This window comes from Daldinia childiae, assembly GCF_008694065.1.
Source record: "Daldinia childiae strain JS-1345 chromosome Unknown Scaffold2, whole genome shotgun sequence".
NCBI classification, from domain to species: Eukaryota; Fungi; Ascomycota; class Sordariomycetes; order Xylariales; family Hypoxylaceae; genus Daldinia; species Daldinia childiae.
The window spans coordinates 2,942,557-2,959,313 of record NW_022984643.1 but is presented as its reverse complement, the minus strand read 5'-3'; the positions used below and the strand labels follow the sequence as shown (position 1 = coordinate 2,959,313).

The 16,757-nt window shown below is 47.1% G+C and overlaps 4 protein-coding genes across 4 annotated transcripts; all 4 read left to right on the top strand.

Moving 5' to 3' along the window:
- Positions 1 to 1,489: 1,489 nt before the first annotated feature.
- On the top strand, positions 1,490 to 3,876 carry GL218_01718 (Anaphase spindle elongation protein 1; the record flags this gene model as incomplete). The annotated part of the gene is made up of 3 exons (XM_033578198.1): positions 1,490 to 1,600; positions 1,656 to 1,923; positions 1,988 to 3,876. 3 exons carry the CDS (start codon positions 1,490 to 1,492, stop codon positions 3,874 to 3,876), a joined length of 2,268 nt encoding a protein of 755 aa, XP_033439527.1.
- Positions 3,877 to 5,520: 1,644 nt separating this feature from the next.
- GL218_01717 (Increased rDNA silencing protein 4) lies at positions 5,521 to 6,981 on the top strand (the record flags this gene model as incomplete). Its single annotated transcript, XM_033578197.1, has 1 exon — positions 5,521 to 6,981. One exon carries the CDS (start codon positions 5,521 to 5,523, stop codon positions 6,979 to 6,981), a length of 1,461 nt encoding a protein of 486 aa, XP_033438908.1.
- A 2,415-nt stretch (positions 6,982 to 9,396) lies between these two features.
- Positions 9,397 to 10,657, top strand: GL218_01716 (putative PH domain-containing protein PB16A4.02c; the record flags this gene model as incomplete). Its single annotated transcript, XM_033578196.1, has 2 exons — positions 9,397 to 9,546; positions 9,623 to 10,657. 2 exons carry the CDS (start codon positions 9,397 to 9,399, stop codon positions 10,655 to 10,657), a joined length of 1,185 nt encoding a protein of 394 aa, XP_033438909.1.
- Positions 10,658 to 13,293: 2,636 nt separating this feature from the next.
- Positions 13,294 to 14,629, top strand: GL218_01715 (putative cellulase family protein; the record flags this gene model as incomplete). The annotated part of the gene is made up of 2 exons (XM_033578195.1): positions 13,294 to 13,786; positions 13,869 to 14,629. 2 exons carry the CDS (start codon positions 13,294 to 13,296, stop codon positions 14,627 to 14,629), a joined length of 1,254 nt encoding a protein of 417 aa, XP_033438910.1.
- Positions 14,630 to 16,757: the final 2,128 nt, after the last annotated feature.

Sequence of the window (16,757 nt, the reverse complement as noted above, 5' to 3'; positions counted from 1 at the left end):
CAGAGTGTAGTATGACGTTGGTTGTTTTCACCAAAGCTTCTATGTTACATCTACGAAAGCCTTAGCATGCCACTTGGTTCCTATGAATAAACTTGGGGAATTAAGAAAATTCGGGATACATAACTCTTGGAAGGGCCATTGCTGTATTTATTCGTAGTTTTGTGTAACATACTAATCGATATAATAACATCATAGGGGTTGCTGTTAGTTAGTACAAAGTGGAAGATTACGTAAAGACATACAGGCGGCTCTTATTAAAAATGCATATTGTGTAGCACACGTAAACAAAGAGTTGGGATACAAACAAGTAATCTTAGGCGAGGCTGCAACGGGCCGAGATATATTGGTAATAAATGTTATATTATAATTCAAACTTGGCTTGAAAAGGGAGAGTACTATGAACTGTCTCGGTAAAATAAAGGCCAGGCTAAGTTATACTTTTAATCCACCAAATATGTCTTCTTCTCTGCGCGGAGTTTGGGTATATCCATATGTAGAGATAATCGGCTAAGCGCATTCGTATATGCAGTCTAGTTTTTTTGTTTTGTTTTGTTTGAATATTAGGCCCTCGATACCTACACATACGAAAGACTTATGCGCCGCCAACCTTGTCGTGATCCACAGGAAAAAAGGAAAAAGCAGGATATGGGATTGTTTTTACTGGATGTTTGTGGCTTAATATGTTGTATACTCTGTAGGTTGCATAGGAGACGGGCTAGGTCCGAGACATGCGGGTAGAATCCTTCGCCTCGACGCGTGCATGCAGATGAGATTCCTCGCAGGACTAAAAAAGCCCTAAAAAGATGTGATGGGATCGAATTTGCCTGCATTTGGAAACCAACGTTTGTTTTGATTGGAGACAGTCGATACTTATCGATAGGGCTACACAGGGAATCTTGATTTCTAAGTGGGGCAAAACTGAAACGACAGCTGCTGCATTGGGCTAAATAGAGTAGTTGCTGTGGTGATAACCCATGTAACAATAGTGGAGATATCTAGTGGGAAACTGGCAAATAATAACTTGCGCTTGATTGTTGATCTGCCTGAATGGGTTTACCTTCATCTTCCCCTCCATATTACTTTTCTTAGACAACGTCTCGACCGGCCTCTAAAAGCAAGACACATCATCTTATCAACTATCAACACTACGAAATCACTTGCATCACTTGCATTCGCATTTGATCCTTTGCGAAAAATATTCCCCGAAGGCCACTTGTGCATGCAAAACGCACGAAATCGCTTTGGCGTAACTTGATCGCCTGGGATGCGCCGACTGACCTCATCCAGCTTCTAGGTTGCTTAACCAGAAAATACTCATTCGTTAACTTGACCAAAATTTTCTAATATCGAACCACAATCTGCAGTAAGGCCAGTGCGTCACCGCTTGCAAGCTTGAAATCTGCTTGACCTTCCTAACAAAATTTCGATACAATTCATGAATACAAACAATCAGGCATTTTGACCACCTTCTATTGGTATCGCATTCAAGATGGACGCGAGCTACCTTTCCCAGCAAGTTAATACCATAATCGGTCAGCTTCATGGCCTCTTCGACGAGATTGGCGTTGCTAGCCATGATCGCGAAACCAGAGAATCGGAGGTGAGCTACACTATATCGATTGCGTCGACGAAAAACTAATAGGAGAAACCCAAAGCTCTTCGCAGCGCTCTCTGAGACTTTGAACAATCAGGTAAAACAGGTGACAGTAGAAAAGAAGGAATTAGTCGAAGAGGCGCAAAAACTTATTACTATAATCCGCCAAATGGAAGCGTCCCTTGACGGTTCTAGGTCACAACGCAGCTACACACCCGAGAGTGACGATCTTCGGGTCACTTTTCCACTCACAAGATGCTTAACGATGCTAAAAGAGAAGCATATGCAGATAAGCAAGCTGCACCGTGAGCGATTCGAGCAAGTTAAGAGTAAGTCGGACTCAACTATCGCGGAAGATCTCGAAGAGAGCATTTCGTTCTAATCTACTTGCAGAACTCGTACAGGCATTGGAGTCTTACTCTTCCCATCTCGAGCCTACATTCATAAATATTACTTTACCACCCACGGGCCCGAACCAGTCAATTCCCCCGAATTTCGATCTTTCCCCTTCATACGTTAATAAATTAGATGACGAATTTACCCGAGTCTACGAAGAATACACCCGACGTGTAAATACAGTTAAGTCTCTATCGGAGCACATTATCCAGCTATGGGCAGAGCTTGGTACGCCTCAAGCTCAAACCGACGGCGCGATTGTAAAGTATTATCGCGATGCCCCTGAGCAGCTCGGCCTACACGAAGAAGATCTGTCTAGACTTCGTAATAAGAGAGACAAGTTGGCGGAGGAGAAGAAGAATCGCGAAAAGTGCCTCAAAGATCTCAAGGTGTCCGTTGCGGCGCTTTGGGAGAAGCTCGGTGTCGATGAAGCGGAGCGTAAGGCGTTCCTGAATGGCAACCGCGGCTGTGGAGTCCGACAAATCAATGAGTTTGAGGACGAATTAGCTAGGCTAAACGAGCTTAAGCGACAGAACTTGCACTTGTTTGTGGAAGATGCGCGGTGCAAGCTCCAGGAGCTATGGGATACGCTATACTTCTCAGAGGATGAGATGCTCGAATTTACGCCGGCTTTCTCTGACGTCTATAGTGACGCGCTACTAGAAGCTCACGAGCGCGAGATCACTCGGCTTGAGACTTTAAGGGAACAGCGAGCGCCCACCCTAGCTTTAGTTGACAAGCATCGTACTCTTGTTCACGATCGAGATGAGCTTGCAGCATCTAGTCAAGACGCATCCCGACTTATGATGCGTGGTCAAAAGGGAGAAAGACGAGACCCAGGAAAGCTATTGCGCGAGGAAAAGATGCGAAAGAGAATTGCCAAGGAGCTTCCTAAAGTCGCGGCAGAGCTTGTCAAGTTGCTAGAAGAGTGGGAGGATGAATACGGCCGCCCATTCCTTGTGTATGGGGAGAGGTACCTCGATATTCTAGAACCTGAAGCTCCCAGACAGGTTCCAGGCCCAAGATCGAAGACCCCTGCAGGCCCTCCGCCATCAGCAAACAAGGTACAGAAATCAGCGCCGCCACCTAGCCGCACCAACAGTAATGCTAGCAAAGCGGGTACTTTTCCAAGATCGAAAACGCCGATAGTGAACGGCAACGGCAATGGCACAATTAGGAGAGCGCCTCCTGGTATGCAACCACCCAAGGACCCGAAGGGTAGCCCATCCAGGATACCAGCCCGTGCTCCTTTGTCTAATCTAAAGCATGGTAACAATTCCCCCGAAAGACCTCGGCCAGAATCGCGGGCCCAAGGCGTACTACGACCTGGACACCCACTCGCGCGCGCTCCTCCGCCTAAGATGAGAGACTTAAACTCTCCTCCCGAGCTAGAGACCCCGGTAAATCCCTACCGAAATGTCGGACTTGATTCAAGCACCCATATCCGAGCTGTTGAGCCGGACGATGTGTATGATGATCGGGCATACGAGCGAGACTCGTACCAAGCTTATGCAAGATCTCACTCACATCAGGATCCGCACATGTCTATACAAAGTGAGCGACTTGCACAGTCATCCTACCCTCAAGCACCTCCTCCGAGACAGATTTCAAATACGTCTACGGTGGTAACTGGATCTGAAAACTGGGAGACGTACGACGATAATTCGGAGCCGGAGGCGGACGCGTCCGATGCATACTATGCCAAGGTACGAGCAGCAAGAGGAAAGCGGTTCACACCGGAAGACCCATACTCACGGCAGCAAGCAAATGTACCGAAGCGATATCGAGGCATTCCCCCTCAAATGCAACCCGGGCACGGTACGATAGATGCTGAAGGCAATCGTATCATTTCGGGCAGTGAGTGGACTGATGAAGATGCCTACTAAGCATTTCACATTTCACCATTCTTCCTACTGGACCATTAACGAGCGATAACGAGCAATTACGAGCTTTGAAAAGTTACGCAACTCGACGTTACGATTTATGTGACGCTTCTCACAACCTGTCAGCGATGGCGCTCTTCCGGATTCTTTCATATAATATTCTTGACCACGTTTTGGTACTGTTTCCGATTTACACACACCGGTTTTTGCTTCCTGCCTCTTATTCCGCTTCTTGTATTTGTCTTTAATTGCATTATGATGTCGTTCGCCGCGAGGCCACCTAGGTAGGGTCCTGACTTGGCGAACTTGACGTTTGTCAAAGCTGGTCGATAGCACATAGCACCCGAATCGTGGTACTTATGATAGCTGTAACTTGCCTAGAATTACATACTCTCTGTTGGAACATAATCGGAAAGGGGGCGGAAGGCGGAGGGTAAGCAAGCAGCTAAGGGGGGTGAGGAACATTGGAATCGGCGTCGGTTCATAAGGCGTTCAAGGTGGAGAGCGAATAGCTTTCGTTGTAGCTGAAATTAAAAAGCTGGCTTGAAGCCGGTATTTCCTCTTAAACATGAAATCACTGTATTCTTAGTGAATGTGAAAGTATATTTTATTTACCATTGGTAAAGTTGAGCCTGTCGACGATACACATACATGTAATATACATACATGTATGCAGTAGCACTGCAGATTAAAGCACAGCAAGGTTTATTAGGTGCATGTACATACATAGTGTACCCCTGATGCAAGTCCCCAGACATCGGGAGTCGGGGTCCTTTAGCGTATTATTTTAGAATACGAAACCTTATCAGATGGTCTTGTTTCAGCCTTCAGCCCTACTATGTATTTCCCAACCCTTTCGTAACTTTACTCCATTAGCCCCTGCTTCGAAATGGTTAACTGCCTAATCCTTCTATCCTACAACTACTATGTAGGATTTTCTCATTATTCCAATGTCATTCGTTGCGCAACAATATATTGACAATATCATTATATCCTACCTATAAACGGCTTGCCTATAAATGAAACCCCTTTCCTCTTTCCTCCAACCTAGGCGGTCTCCTCCTATCAACGGGCCTCATGAATGGATCAGGGGCCCTTAATCGGAGCCGATTGCCGCCGAACCCATCGGAAAACAATGACGATACTTCCTATAATGCCGCCTTAAAAGGTGCTTCACTCGCTTTCCAAAAGTCTACGCCGAGACAATTGCCTACGACCACTGCCCCTTCTCGAAATGTCGATAACCGAGCTCTTATCGCAGCCACCTCGGCTTCACGAGATCATTCCCGGGCAGCTAGCCGACAGAACACGGGTAGCAACAGCACCCACGGTGCAAACAGCAGTCTTGACCACGAACAACGGTTAAAAACTCAGTCTTCGGTACAACACTTACAACCACCCTTAAATCGCAATCATGGTAGCTCCTCCTCCTTGGGGTTTGCGATCAAGCAAACTACGCCAGATCCTCGTTCTCCATCATTTATAGCTGCAACATTAGCCGCTAGTAGATCTACCAGTCCTACTCATCATCAACAGGCAGCTCAATCGAATCCACACGCCCAGCAGTCAGTTAGGAGACAACCGAAATATAGTCCTGATGCCAACAGCGCTGCCAGTTCGGTGACGAGCCTCGACTTAGCAACAGATATGACCTCAATTCCTCCCACGAATGCTCTTATATCGATGTTTGAGAAGAAAAGAGATGATACAGATCCGGTTAAGAAAGATGTAGAGGTACCGGGGAGTTCGAAGCCGCTTGGAACAAAATCTGTGACTCGACCTCTGACCCCACCAAGGACCTTGAGCTCTGTTTCTAAAAGCAGCCTATCACCATCAAGACTAGCTAGCAGTATAGCGTGGCAAAGAACACCATCTCCTTCGGTTTCAGCGATGAAGCCAGCCCAGGAGGGACATCGTCCGACTCAAAATATGATTATCGAAGTCAAGGCACGCCCCCCTACTCCTCCACCAGCGAGGATGAAGAACAAACCCTACACATCTTCGCAACCTAGAGCTCTAGATTCAAGTGGTAAACCACGCGCTTCTACACCACCAAAGCCTATTGTAAAGGCGGATACCGTTATTCTATCGCCTCGACCAAAGCGGTCTACTTCCCAGAAGTTTCTATTAAACGACATACAGGCACAAGATGCGGTGCAGCCAGGCCAAACGTTCGGGCCAAGGCCGCAATATCCGACTTCTTCGAATGAAGCTACAGTACCATCCCTCCGGGAGGATGATCTTCGTCGGAGTTCGATTTCATCTAATGACACCTTTGTCTCTGCGTCATCAGTCCCAACACCCCACCCTAGCTCTCCAGATAGAAGTAGATCTCGACCATCAACCCCTGTCACGCCGCGGCAAAGGCGGCCCCCGTCAACACGGGCTATATCTACAGAGACTACCTCCGCTAGTCGTCCACCGGTTCCCCCTCGGCGACAGCCGCACATGAGCTCTCCTAACCTACCCCTTGATTCACTTACTGATGCCATCGTAGCGGGCGCTCTCGCATCGTCCCGCATAACGCCATCAAAAACCCCGCCGCCAAAGCCGCCGTCCCGCAAGCAAACACCGCATATGCGCCAGACGCTACGCCATCCGCCTAGCAAATCAGACGACGAAGAAGTGGCTCGCTCACGTCACCGCAAGCCTCTCGGGAAACTAGGTGGCAACAAGCACATTCACCACGAAGGTCAGCGTCGCCGGTGGCGCGAAGAAATCACACTGCGCGAGCGCAAGCGGTACGAGGGCGTATGGGCGAGTAATCGAGGTTTACTGCTCGTTTCGCCAGACGCAAGGGACTCCCTATCCGTTCCTACCTCTACTCCTAACGAAATAGAAAGGGAAAGGGAACTAGAGCAAGTCGTAGCCAACGTGGTGGTACGTGATATCTGGGCACGCAGCCGGCTACCGCCGGACGAGCTGGCGGAGGTGTGGGACCTAGTGGATAGACGTGGGCGTGGATACCTAGACCGCACAGAGTTTGTGGTTGGGATGTGGCTTATTGATCAGAGGCTTCGTGGGCGCAAAATCCCGCGCAAGGTCTCGGAAAGTGTTTGGGGAAGCGCTAGAGGCGTGAGGGTTGCGGTACCAAAGGGGGGGAAGTAAGCTTTTACTTATACATCTACTTGTAGTGGTGGCTAGTGGTGCTATTATTTCGAACAACCGTGCTTTTTAGCGGTGCGAGTAGACAAATAGATGGGAACATGAGAAGGCGGGCAGGTTGTGTATAGACTGGAGATTGGATAAGCGCATGGGATAAGAGGATTGATACCCCCGTATAAGTTTAGAATAGAGTTATTGGTGGCACTAGTTGCCTATAGTATTTATAATGACCTGTCTTCATTTGCTATGGTGTGTATAAGGTATTCTAATGCTATTTTCGGTGCTTTTATGAAGAATTCAAGTTATAAATACGTTTTTGCTTGATTTTTATTATTTTATATTACGAATAGCATAGTGTTTTGTTAGTTGATATCAACATATATATTAACTAGGTACTCTCTATAAAGATACAATTAAGGAACAAGTGAGAGTACAACTTTGTTAAGGGAAGTAGAATTATGAACCTAGGTAGGTAGGTATAAGCTACTTTCCCCGAATATCTTAGTAGTTTACCTCTAATGGTTTCGTTATATTAGTACTGAAGCAAGTTCCACTAGTTAACCACAATAAAGTTAAAGAGACGGAGCTTTCTACATATATAGGTCAGAAGAAGTTAGAGTGCTTGAATAAAGTCATGACGTAGGAATTACAGAATAGCCCGTTCTTCTAGGACTTCCCTAATGAGCCTCATTGACTTCATCCGAATACCTCTAAATTCTAAAGATCCCATAAATTCTAACATTTTCTCACTAATAAATACCAGATAAAAACGATGCATAAACTTTCTCAATTAAATCTATATCGAACGAGTCGGAATTTGGTTTACCTTAGGGGTGGAATCATTCCTAAACAATCCTACTACGCACCATTCACGACATGTCCAGTACGCTTTAAAGTACTGGTAGACCAAACCAAGAAATCAAATGACCCCGAAGAGGAACAGAGGGAAGAGCATCACGAACAGGCAACAAAAGCAACATCAGGAAAAGACAGAGACCACCCCGCCAAGCAGCCAGATCCGCAACCAAGCCCTAGCAAATCCACAGGTATCAGATCCGAAGGTCCCGGGTCGAAATCTGGAGAAGGACCAGAACCGGACGTACATAAAGAGAAGGGAGCTGGAGCAGGTCAGCATACGGGATGACTGAGGACCATTAGTCTTATAACTACCTAGCTTATTTACTAATAGTTATAGGCAATCATAAAAGAAGCATTTTAGGCAATCTATTCTTCAAAGTACTTTATTGGACACGTTCTAGAAATATTCGGGAGATACGGGGTGGGAGTTTGTCATCTGTAAGATCCACCTACGTAATGGCGCATTTGATAAAGTTGTAGGACTAAGAGCAATGATTGGATAATAAAGCCACAATAATAGTTACTAACCTTGTCACGAGGATCCCTTCAGTGGCTAGTTAGCTTTATTTAGGACCTTAGCGTCCGGCAGTTCCTGAAACACCTGGTTCCCGACACAGCTGGCGTTACGTTTGGAGCTTAATTTACAGGTAAGCAAGGTCAGCAAGGTAAGGGTGGTGTAGGGGTGGTAGGGGATCCAGTTTCCAGAAAGGCGGCGCTTGTGTGACAATCTGCGGTAGAAACGTAGGAGACTTTTTATTATTATTATTACACGAAAACAACTCCACGGACTTCTTTCTATTTTTACACAATCCAAAGGGTCCTTCTTACACACTTTACAACCAACTCACTTCTGACTAACTGAATTTCTTTTGTGGCAGCTCTCAATTCTTACCTTCTTTGCGACTTTACAATCTTCTAAACTTACAAAACAATTCGCACGCTGATTTGCTAATGTTTGACGATTACTGCCGCAATTCATTCCTAAGCACTTGCTTAAACGTTAATTGCATTGAGCAATAACCCTGAATCTTGTTGATCTGTTGAGGGGCATTCCGACGCCCTTTTAACCTTATTGGTTATTGACTACGGCTGCTTCTACATACATACTTCCTCTACTGACTACCTTCTCTTTCGCATATTCTCTCTAATCTTCAACTAAGAGGCTTCAATTGATACTTGTCCGGTCCCATTCTTAATTGGCTTTCCACCATTTTTTTGTCGGGTTAATATTTTGTGGTGTCCAGCTGCTCAGTAATGAATCGCGTTGACAACCTTGAGCTACTCTGACTTTAATCCACTTTACCCCTTGACATTACGATTCAGATACGATATTTTGGCGTCAACAACACGTTATTCTCATTCGTAATTATACCGAGGTCGACTCAACTAATCTAATAACTTGAAGACAACAAACCTACCTATCCGGAGTTCGGAGACCGGTCTTATTTCACGCGTTCCCAAGAGCTTACGATGGCCGAGACGGCGACCCAATCTCCTCTCGACCTACCCACGAATATATCAAACCGAGGTGCAACCATTAGCATTCCTCCCTCATCCGCGATGGCAGCGCCCGCAAATCCCTCCCAAATCAATCGTCTACGAAACCAATTCGCTGTACCCATGGCTAGCCCAGTCAATCAGAACGGAAGCTTCGAGTTCGACCGCGTGCTAAAGTCCGGCTACGTCCAGAAGCGAACCCAGAAGACCAAGGTGAGTAGCCGCGTTATACTATACTTCGACCTCGAAGATCCTAGTTGCCCGGGTACTAAACTGTGACGTTTAACAGACTTGGAAATCCGTTTATCTTGTTCTTCGACCCAGCGCTCTCTCAATATACAAAACGGACAAGGAGAGCAAGCTTCGACATAAGCTCTGGACTTCGGAGCTATCCGCCGTCACGCTCCTCAAAGACCCTAAGAACAAGCGTCATAACCTCTTCGGTCTATTCTCACCATCGAGAAACTACCACTTTGAGGCCCCGAATGCGAAGGATGCGCAGGAGTGGGTAGATCTAATTAAGATAGATGCTAAGATCGAGGAAGAGGAAGAAGAGATGTTCTTAGCAAGCCCTATTATTCGCCGACAGACATTTGCTCCCGTTGGTACGTTGCAAAATGGGTCAGGAACGACGCGGATCTTACCTCCAGATCACGAAAGGTTGATCTCCAGTTCACCCGAGCCTATCGATCCAAGATCGTCGCGATCTGCACCATCTACGAGAAGACTTTCGCACAACGATTATTCGGGGCTATCTGGAAACGAACTTGCTTCGCATTCAGATATATCCGACAATGAAGGACGAGCCCAAGGTGCATCTATCGAGAGTCTCAGTGCTCGATCGCCCGCTACATCGGGAACGCAAATAGAAACTAGCTCAAACAATCGTCCAATTTTAGGAGATAGGAATGCAAGTCAGCTTAGCGGCCTTAATCTCGAAAACGATCCGGATCGCATCGTCTGGCAAGGCTGGCTTTGGTTGCTAAACAGCAAACGCGGCGTTAAGCAGTGGAAGAATCGCTGGGCAGTTCTTCGACCTCGGAATCTCATCCTCTACAAAGATGAATCCGAGTACAAGGCTTCCTTCATACTATCCCTATCTGGAATAGTTAACGTCGTGGATATCAATCCGATCAGCAAGACGAAGTCGCACTGCTTTCAGGTCATCACGGACGAAAAGACGTACCGCTACTGCGCCCACGACGAGGAGACGCTAGTGCATTGTCTAGGCGCCTTCAAGAGCTTGCTCTCCAAGCGGAGAGAGTTGGAAGCGCGGGCAGCTGCCTCGGGGAACGTGGCACCCCCTAACCCAACAGTAGCATGATGTTATCATGCAAAGCATTGTTTTTCGTGATACCCCTAGGAGCAATATGGTGAGACTGCATTTGGAACGTGGTATGGTCAGGTACACAGACGAGGGGCGTAATACCGTCTCGGTGCTACGAGCTAAGAGTAAATCTCGCATAAGAGGGGAGGTGTTACCCTTAACGAAGTGTTACGATACAGAAGCATTCAGGCGTACGCATGCTCTGCAGCATGATAATGACAAGAGTTGTACAACTTAATACTGCTACTGCTGCCCATCAGCATTGCAATGCAATAATACCGTGTGCTACTATATTAGCTAATATAATATAGACAGTTTTATTTCCAAAGGGGGGGATTCTGCTTGTGATAAATTCCCGTGTAGCCTTTATGAAGCGATTCGAAATGTTGCGCCGCACTTGGCTCAGCTCGGCAGTTCGGCTTGTGTCCAGTTAGAATTTACGTGTTTCCCGTAGGAAGCTGGGCTATAGCAAAACCAAGCGACACATAGGACCCATTTTACGAGGACTTGATAGCAAATCCTATGCTAAACTCAACTCGTCATGTATCAGCAAACAAACTACTTGTCTAGCCAGGGAGATATAGAAGTGGACTAACAAGAATCGAAACTAAATACACCGATATAGCCGGCTCTTCCCACGTAGCTACGGACCTACCTAAAATAGCCTCGTCGATCCGAAAGGCAGACGGAGTTAGCCTGGCGGCATACATATGTAGTTCCACACCGTGGCCCTAGTCTAGACGCAGGAACGATGTGCGAAAATCGCCGCAAGCTAGGGATCGTCGAGATCTTTACTCGGGTAGGTAGTTAGTTAGCTGTCACGGGAAGATAAGGAAGGAAAAGGGAAAATGAAGATTTTGGGATGGGGTTGGTTGATGATTGTTGATTCTTACGAATATTCACTATGTACCAACGGTCCCTTTTCACGATGATAATAATAATAATAACTTAACCTAGGTAGGTAGATTATATAATTTCACATAGGGAAAACGACGAAGAGGGTTGGAATTAAGTTATCACCCGCCAAGCTCGTTCGAAGGCAGGTCACCCGGGGACGGGCGAGCAGGTGATTGCGGTAGTGGCTGGCTACGTGCCGGGTTAGGATCAGGTTCGGTGGAGGAAGATGAGGATGAGGCACGACATCAACGGCAGGTCGAATTATTAATGCTGCGATGCAACCTGCCATCGAACCAAAATTAAATCTCGGTTGGTTTTGGTTTATTTTTTATATTATGTACTTACACTCATATGAGGTTAGAGATAGGTACCTACAAAGAGGTAAGCTTTTATTAGGAGCTAGGTACCTATATTATGTGATGTATTCACCTACCTTATTTACAGTAATAGGTACCTAATATTAGCCAACTGTGGCGCTCTTCTCCCCCCCACAGCACGCCGGCGTTCCATCCCGTTCAGCTTGACCGGCGTCAAGCCACCACTCATGCGAGGCCATGCAACACAACCTACCTGCCTACTTACATACACTAACTATTACCAGAACTTCCTAGGTTAATGTTCTTGGAGACATCCATCCATCTCCAACAACTACGCAGCACATAACACATAATTCTTTTGCCCCTCCCCTCCCTGCTCTTCCCCGATTCTCCACCCCCAATCCTAGCTTCGCTATTCGACGGCCGCTCATCAGTAAACCGGCCAATCAGCCGCTGCCGTCATGCGGTCTACTATTATGATCACCCTTGTCTTGGTCGTGACGGCGTAACCTTGTCTATAGAATTGCCGTTGCCGCCATCTTGTTTTTTGGACCTTAACCCTTTTCTGATTTTTGGGGGCTCCCCCTTGCGTATCTAGCTAGTTAGCTAGCTAGGAAATTCTTGGGAATTTTATTATCCCCTGGTTCGACTTCTCGTTGGATGAGAGAGAGAGATGAGCGCGGTAATGTTATATGTCGACTAGCTAGCTGATTTCCCTAGCTCCACCGGTGCGTTGGGTATAGTATGTATGTATAGTATAGTAGACATGGTTTCTGCAGCGAATGCAGTAGGTATCGCATGTGCTTCTGTCTCTGATGAGGGGCACTTGTTCCTGATCTCCAAATAAGGTCCCCTATTGGGTCAGGGTCAGGCACGTCTTTTTTTTCTTCATCTCTTTCTCTTTCTCTTAATGTGCAACCCCTGGGTCTCGGCCTCGACCGATCTCGTGGCGAGAATATCCGTCCCTGGCTCGGGGGTGCGTTGGTCATTAATCTGTTGGATCGGGAAGGTCGGTGGGCTGCCAATGCAGGTAAGGCAGGGTAAGGGTCAGGTAGCGATGCGGAGAGCTGGCTACTCGGCTTGAGGGCGCGTCATCGTGGTTGTCGGTCTACCGTTTTTATGTGATACTGTCTTGGATCTAGGAGACCACGTTCTAGTTCACATTCTGGTTCTTGTCCTCTTTCGGCTGGACCTGCTGGTCGTTATATACAGCGGGAAATCCGCACTCCAGGTCGCTTTTTCCTCTGGTTTTTGTTGGTAGCTAGCTGTGTCGCCAGACTCGCCCACTTGAGAGACTGGTGTTGAAAACGCTTCGACGCCTAATAATATAGTAGTTAGCTGTACAGAGATAATCCCGTATCACGGCACACATACGCTCGAATCCCAGTATTTAATACCGACTGGGCAGATACTGTCAAGATGAAGCTGCTCTCGTTACTCACGGTCCTGGGGGCCACAGTGCTCCCGGCAGCCCTTACTTCCGCTCAGAAGCTACCTCTATCAACATCGTCGCGATGGATCCTGGACGCAGACGGCCAGCGCGTTAAGTTGCGCTGTGTTAACTGGGCCGGCCATCAGGAAGCCAACCTACCTGAAGGCTTGAACAAGCAATCGATCGACTACATCGCCGACTTCATCCACCAACAAGGCTTCAACTGTGTGCGCCTGACGTACTCGATCGACCACGCTCTCAACCCGGACGTCCTCGTCTCGGACTCCTTCGTCAACGCCGCTAGCGCAGCAAACGTCAGCGCCACCGATATGAACAGCATGTACTCTCAGGTCGCCGAGAAGAACCCCTTTGTGAACGGCGCTACTACACGCGCTGTCTTCGAGTCTGTCATCGCGGCGCTCTGGAAGAGGGGCGTTATGACTATTCTAGATAACCACGTCAGCAAGGCGAGTTGGTGCTGTAAGTAACCCCTTTCCTACTACATTCCTCTTACCCCCTAAAGAGATATGGAGAGGAAAAATCGAGATCTAATAAGCACCAGGCAACATCGATGATGGCAACGGCTGGTGGGACGAAGGCTTCGGATACAACGACTGGAACAGCCGCTTCTTCAAAACGCAGGACTGGCTCAACGGGCTCCAAGCCATGGCTACCTGGTCCGTCTCCCAGCCCGGCGTAATCGGCATGTCCCTCCGCAACGAGGTGCGCGAGTGGCTCCTCCAGGGCACCAACGGCCGCGCCGACTGGTACGACTACATGACGCAGGGCGCGCAGCGCGTACACGGCGCAAACCCAGACCTCCTGATCATCATCGGCGGAACGCAGAGCGCCACCGACCTAACACACCTGCGCGTCAACAAATCGCTCGACTTCAGCGGGTGGCAGGGCAAGCACGTGTGGGAATGGCACGCGTACTCGTTCACGGTGACGTTCGCGCTGGCCAAAGGGAACTGCGACCTGCTGAAGGAAACGTACGGGCTATTCGACGGGTTCGTGCTCGTGCAGGGCGAGGACTACACGGCGCCGCTCATCCTCTCCGAGTTCGGATTCGGGATGACGGGGGGTCCGAACGACGGGCTCTCGGACGAGGATAATAGCTACTTCCAGTGTCTGCGCGACTACGTCACGGGCAACGATGGCGAGTGGGCGCTGTGGGCGGTCCAGGGGTCGTATTATGTGCGGCAGGGGGCTGTGGGCGCGGAGGAGAGCTGGGGGCTGCTCGATGCCGATTGGAAGAATTTGAGGAATGCGAAATTGCCGGATTTGTTGAAGCCCATGTTCCAGGTTACTCAGGGGCCGTGAGGGGGGTCGTGAGATGTTAGAGAGATAGGGGATAGGGGTTGGGGAGGGTTCTAGGTATATATTTTTGAGTGTTATTTTTGGGTATATATAATCTGATCAGAAGTAAGGGCGAGGAGGATGATGATGACGATGATGTACTTGATAGTGGTTAGGTGGTTGCTCGGGTTGGCGTGTACTGGGCTTGGTTCTGATACCCTTTATTTCCATACTATTATAAAGCATAACTGCCTAAGTTATTGCTTACAATTTTATCTTGTCATTCGTGAGGAGAGGGATGGAAATGTTGTATTGCAGGCGTTCCGCGTATATAATGTAAATAATACGCGTATAACACCGCCCCTTTCTTATATAAGCCGTTCGTTATTCTGCTGCCTGGAGTCATATGATGCGGACTGTATGCGTGGTGATCTCGGTACGGAATTACATACATTAGGTACATATTTACAGATAAGTCGATGATGTGTATGTAGAAATACAAAGTGACTTATGGTAAAGCTTGCTAGAATGGATTGTACCTTAGGTATTTATTTATTACCTTGGTGGCGCTACTTAGGTACATACCTACGTGATACATATGTAACGAAATAGCAGCGCAGTTCAGCACTCGGAGCCGCGTAGCCGCTCTAGCTAGGTAGCTGTTCTGGTCATGCGGTTCTGACAGCAACAAACTTCCCGCAGGGTCATTGGGGTCGCTACCCAGTTTCTCCGGGAGGGTTTTTCGCGGTGCTGGGTTCGAGTCCTTTGGTTCACTCCGCCGTCTTTTTTTTTCTTCTTTTTTTTTATGTGACTCAGGATATTCTACTAATGTGCTACCTAAACTGAATGTTTTACTCTTCCATTGCAGGGACATTATGTTCTGGTAATTAATATGTAAATGAAATGATCATATTCTAGTCAAGCTAACACCATCACCGTCCATATATACCTACCTCCTCGGTAGATAGAAAAAGGGGATATCTTGAAATTATTTACGTAGGAGGAAGTGACTAAGTATCTACTTATCCAAAGCTCTTCGTTATTTTACAGCTTTAGAGTGTGGTTATGGTGTGCAAGAAATAGGGGGTAGCAAAGAATGTTTGCGATAGGTTACGTTCTCTTCAAATATCACGATTGTATAAAGCCATAGACACCACGAACTATTCTCATAAAGTTAGGTACCTAAGGTAGGTAATTTTGCTATGGCCAAGTACCAGATACCTACCAACCGTATCACAGCTCTCGTCGGCGCGCAGCAGGTGGCAAGAAATACGTACCTACCTAGATACATCCTCACCGTTGCCAGGCAGCCAGCTTCCCTGCCCCTCCGCAACATAGGTTTATAATGCGCACTAAGAGGTCCTTCCATCACCCCTGATCCGCAGCTGCGAGGTCAAAATGGCCATTGGCCGAGTTGTTGTGGAAGTAGGGATAGAAATAACTCCTCGAGGGGTTTTTCGTAGGGCTTGGGTTCGATTCCACAGCAGGGCGGCAAGAAGGTCAACTTGTTCTGGTCAAATGCCTAGGATAGGATCCCGGTTTCCGATCTTTTTTTGTTAATTATTTTTTTTTCTTATTTCTTTTTTTATCTATATAATTTTGAAATTTAGTAGGTATTGTTTATTTCCTTCTCTTTTCTTTGCTCCCACTCAAGAGACGTTCTTCAAGTAAATGCAAGCACCATATATACACACCGAGTCCCGTAGTCATATTATATATGTTGATTTTAAATAGTGATTTTTTACTAAGTTGATTTTATCTAGTATCGTCGATACGATGCTTTATTTTCTATTTATCAATCTATAAGAGGTAGATAGATATAAGGGACATAGAAACAGCTTCGTTGTTCTGTATGAAGTTCCAAACATGAGCTATAGGAAACTAGTGACTACACATACTAAGAACAAATTTTGCTCTAGACATTTTGTTTAGAGTCCTGACATTACCTCGTGATTTAGTTATGTCGATCTAAACAGAAAAGAAAAGGGGATGGCTAGTTATTGGTGGAAGTTGTTATTATATATACATAAATAAACCCCCCCCCCCTCGACCGAACGGGTGAAATTAGAACACTACTAAATATTATATCTGAGTACCAATACTTCCAGATGTTTGCACGCGAGTGAGATCCCTATAGTAGGAAAAGCATGGT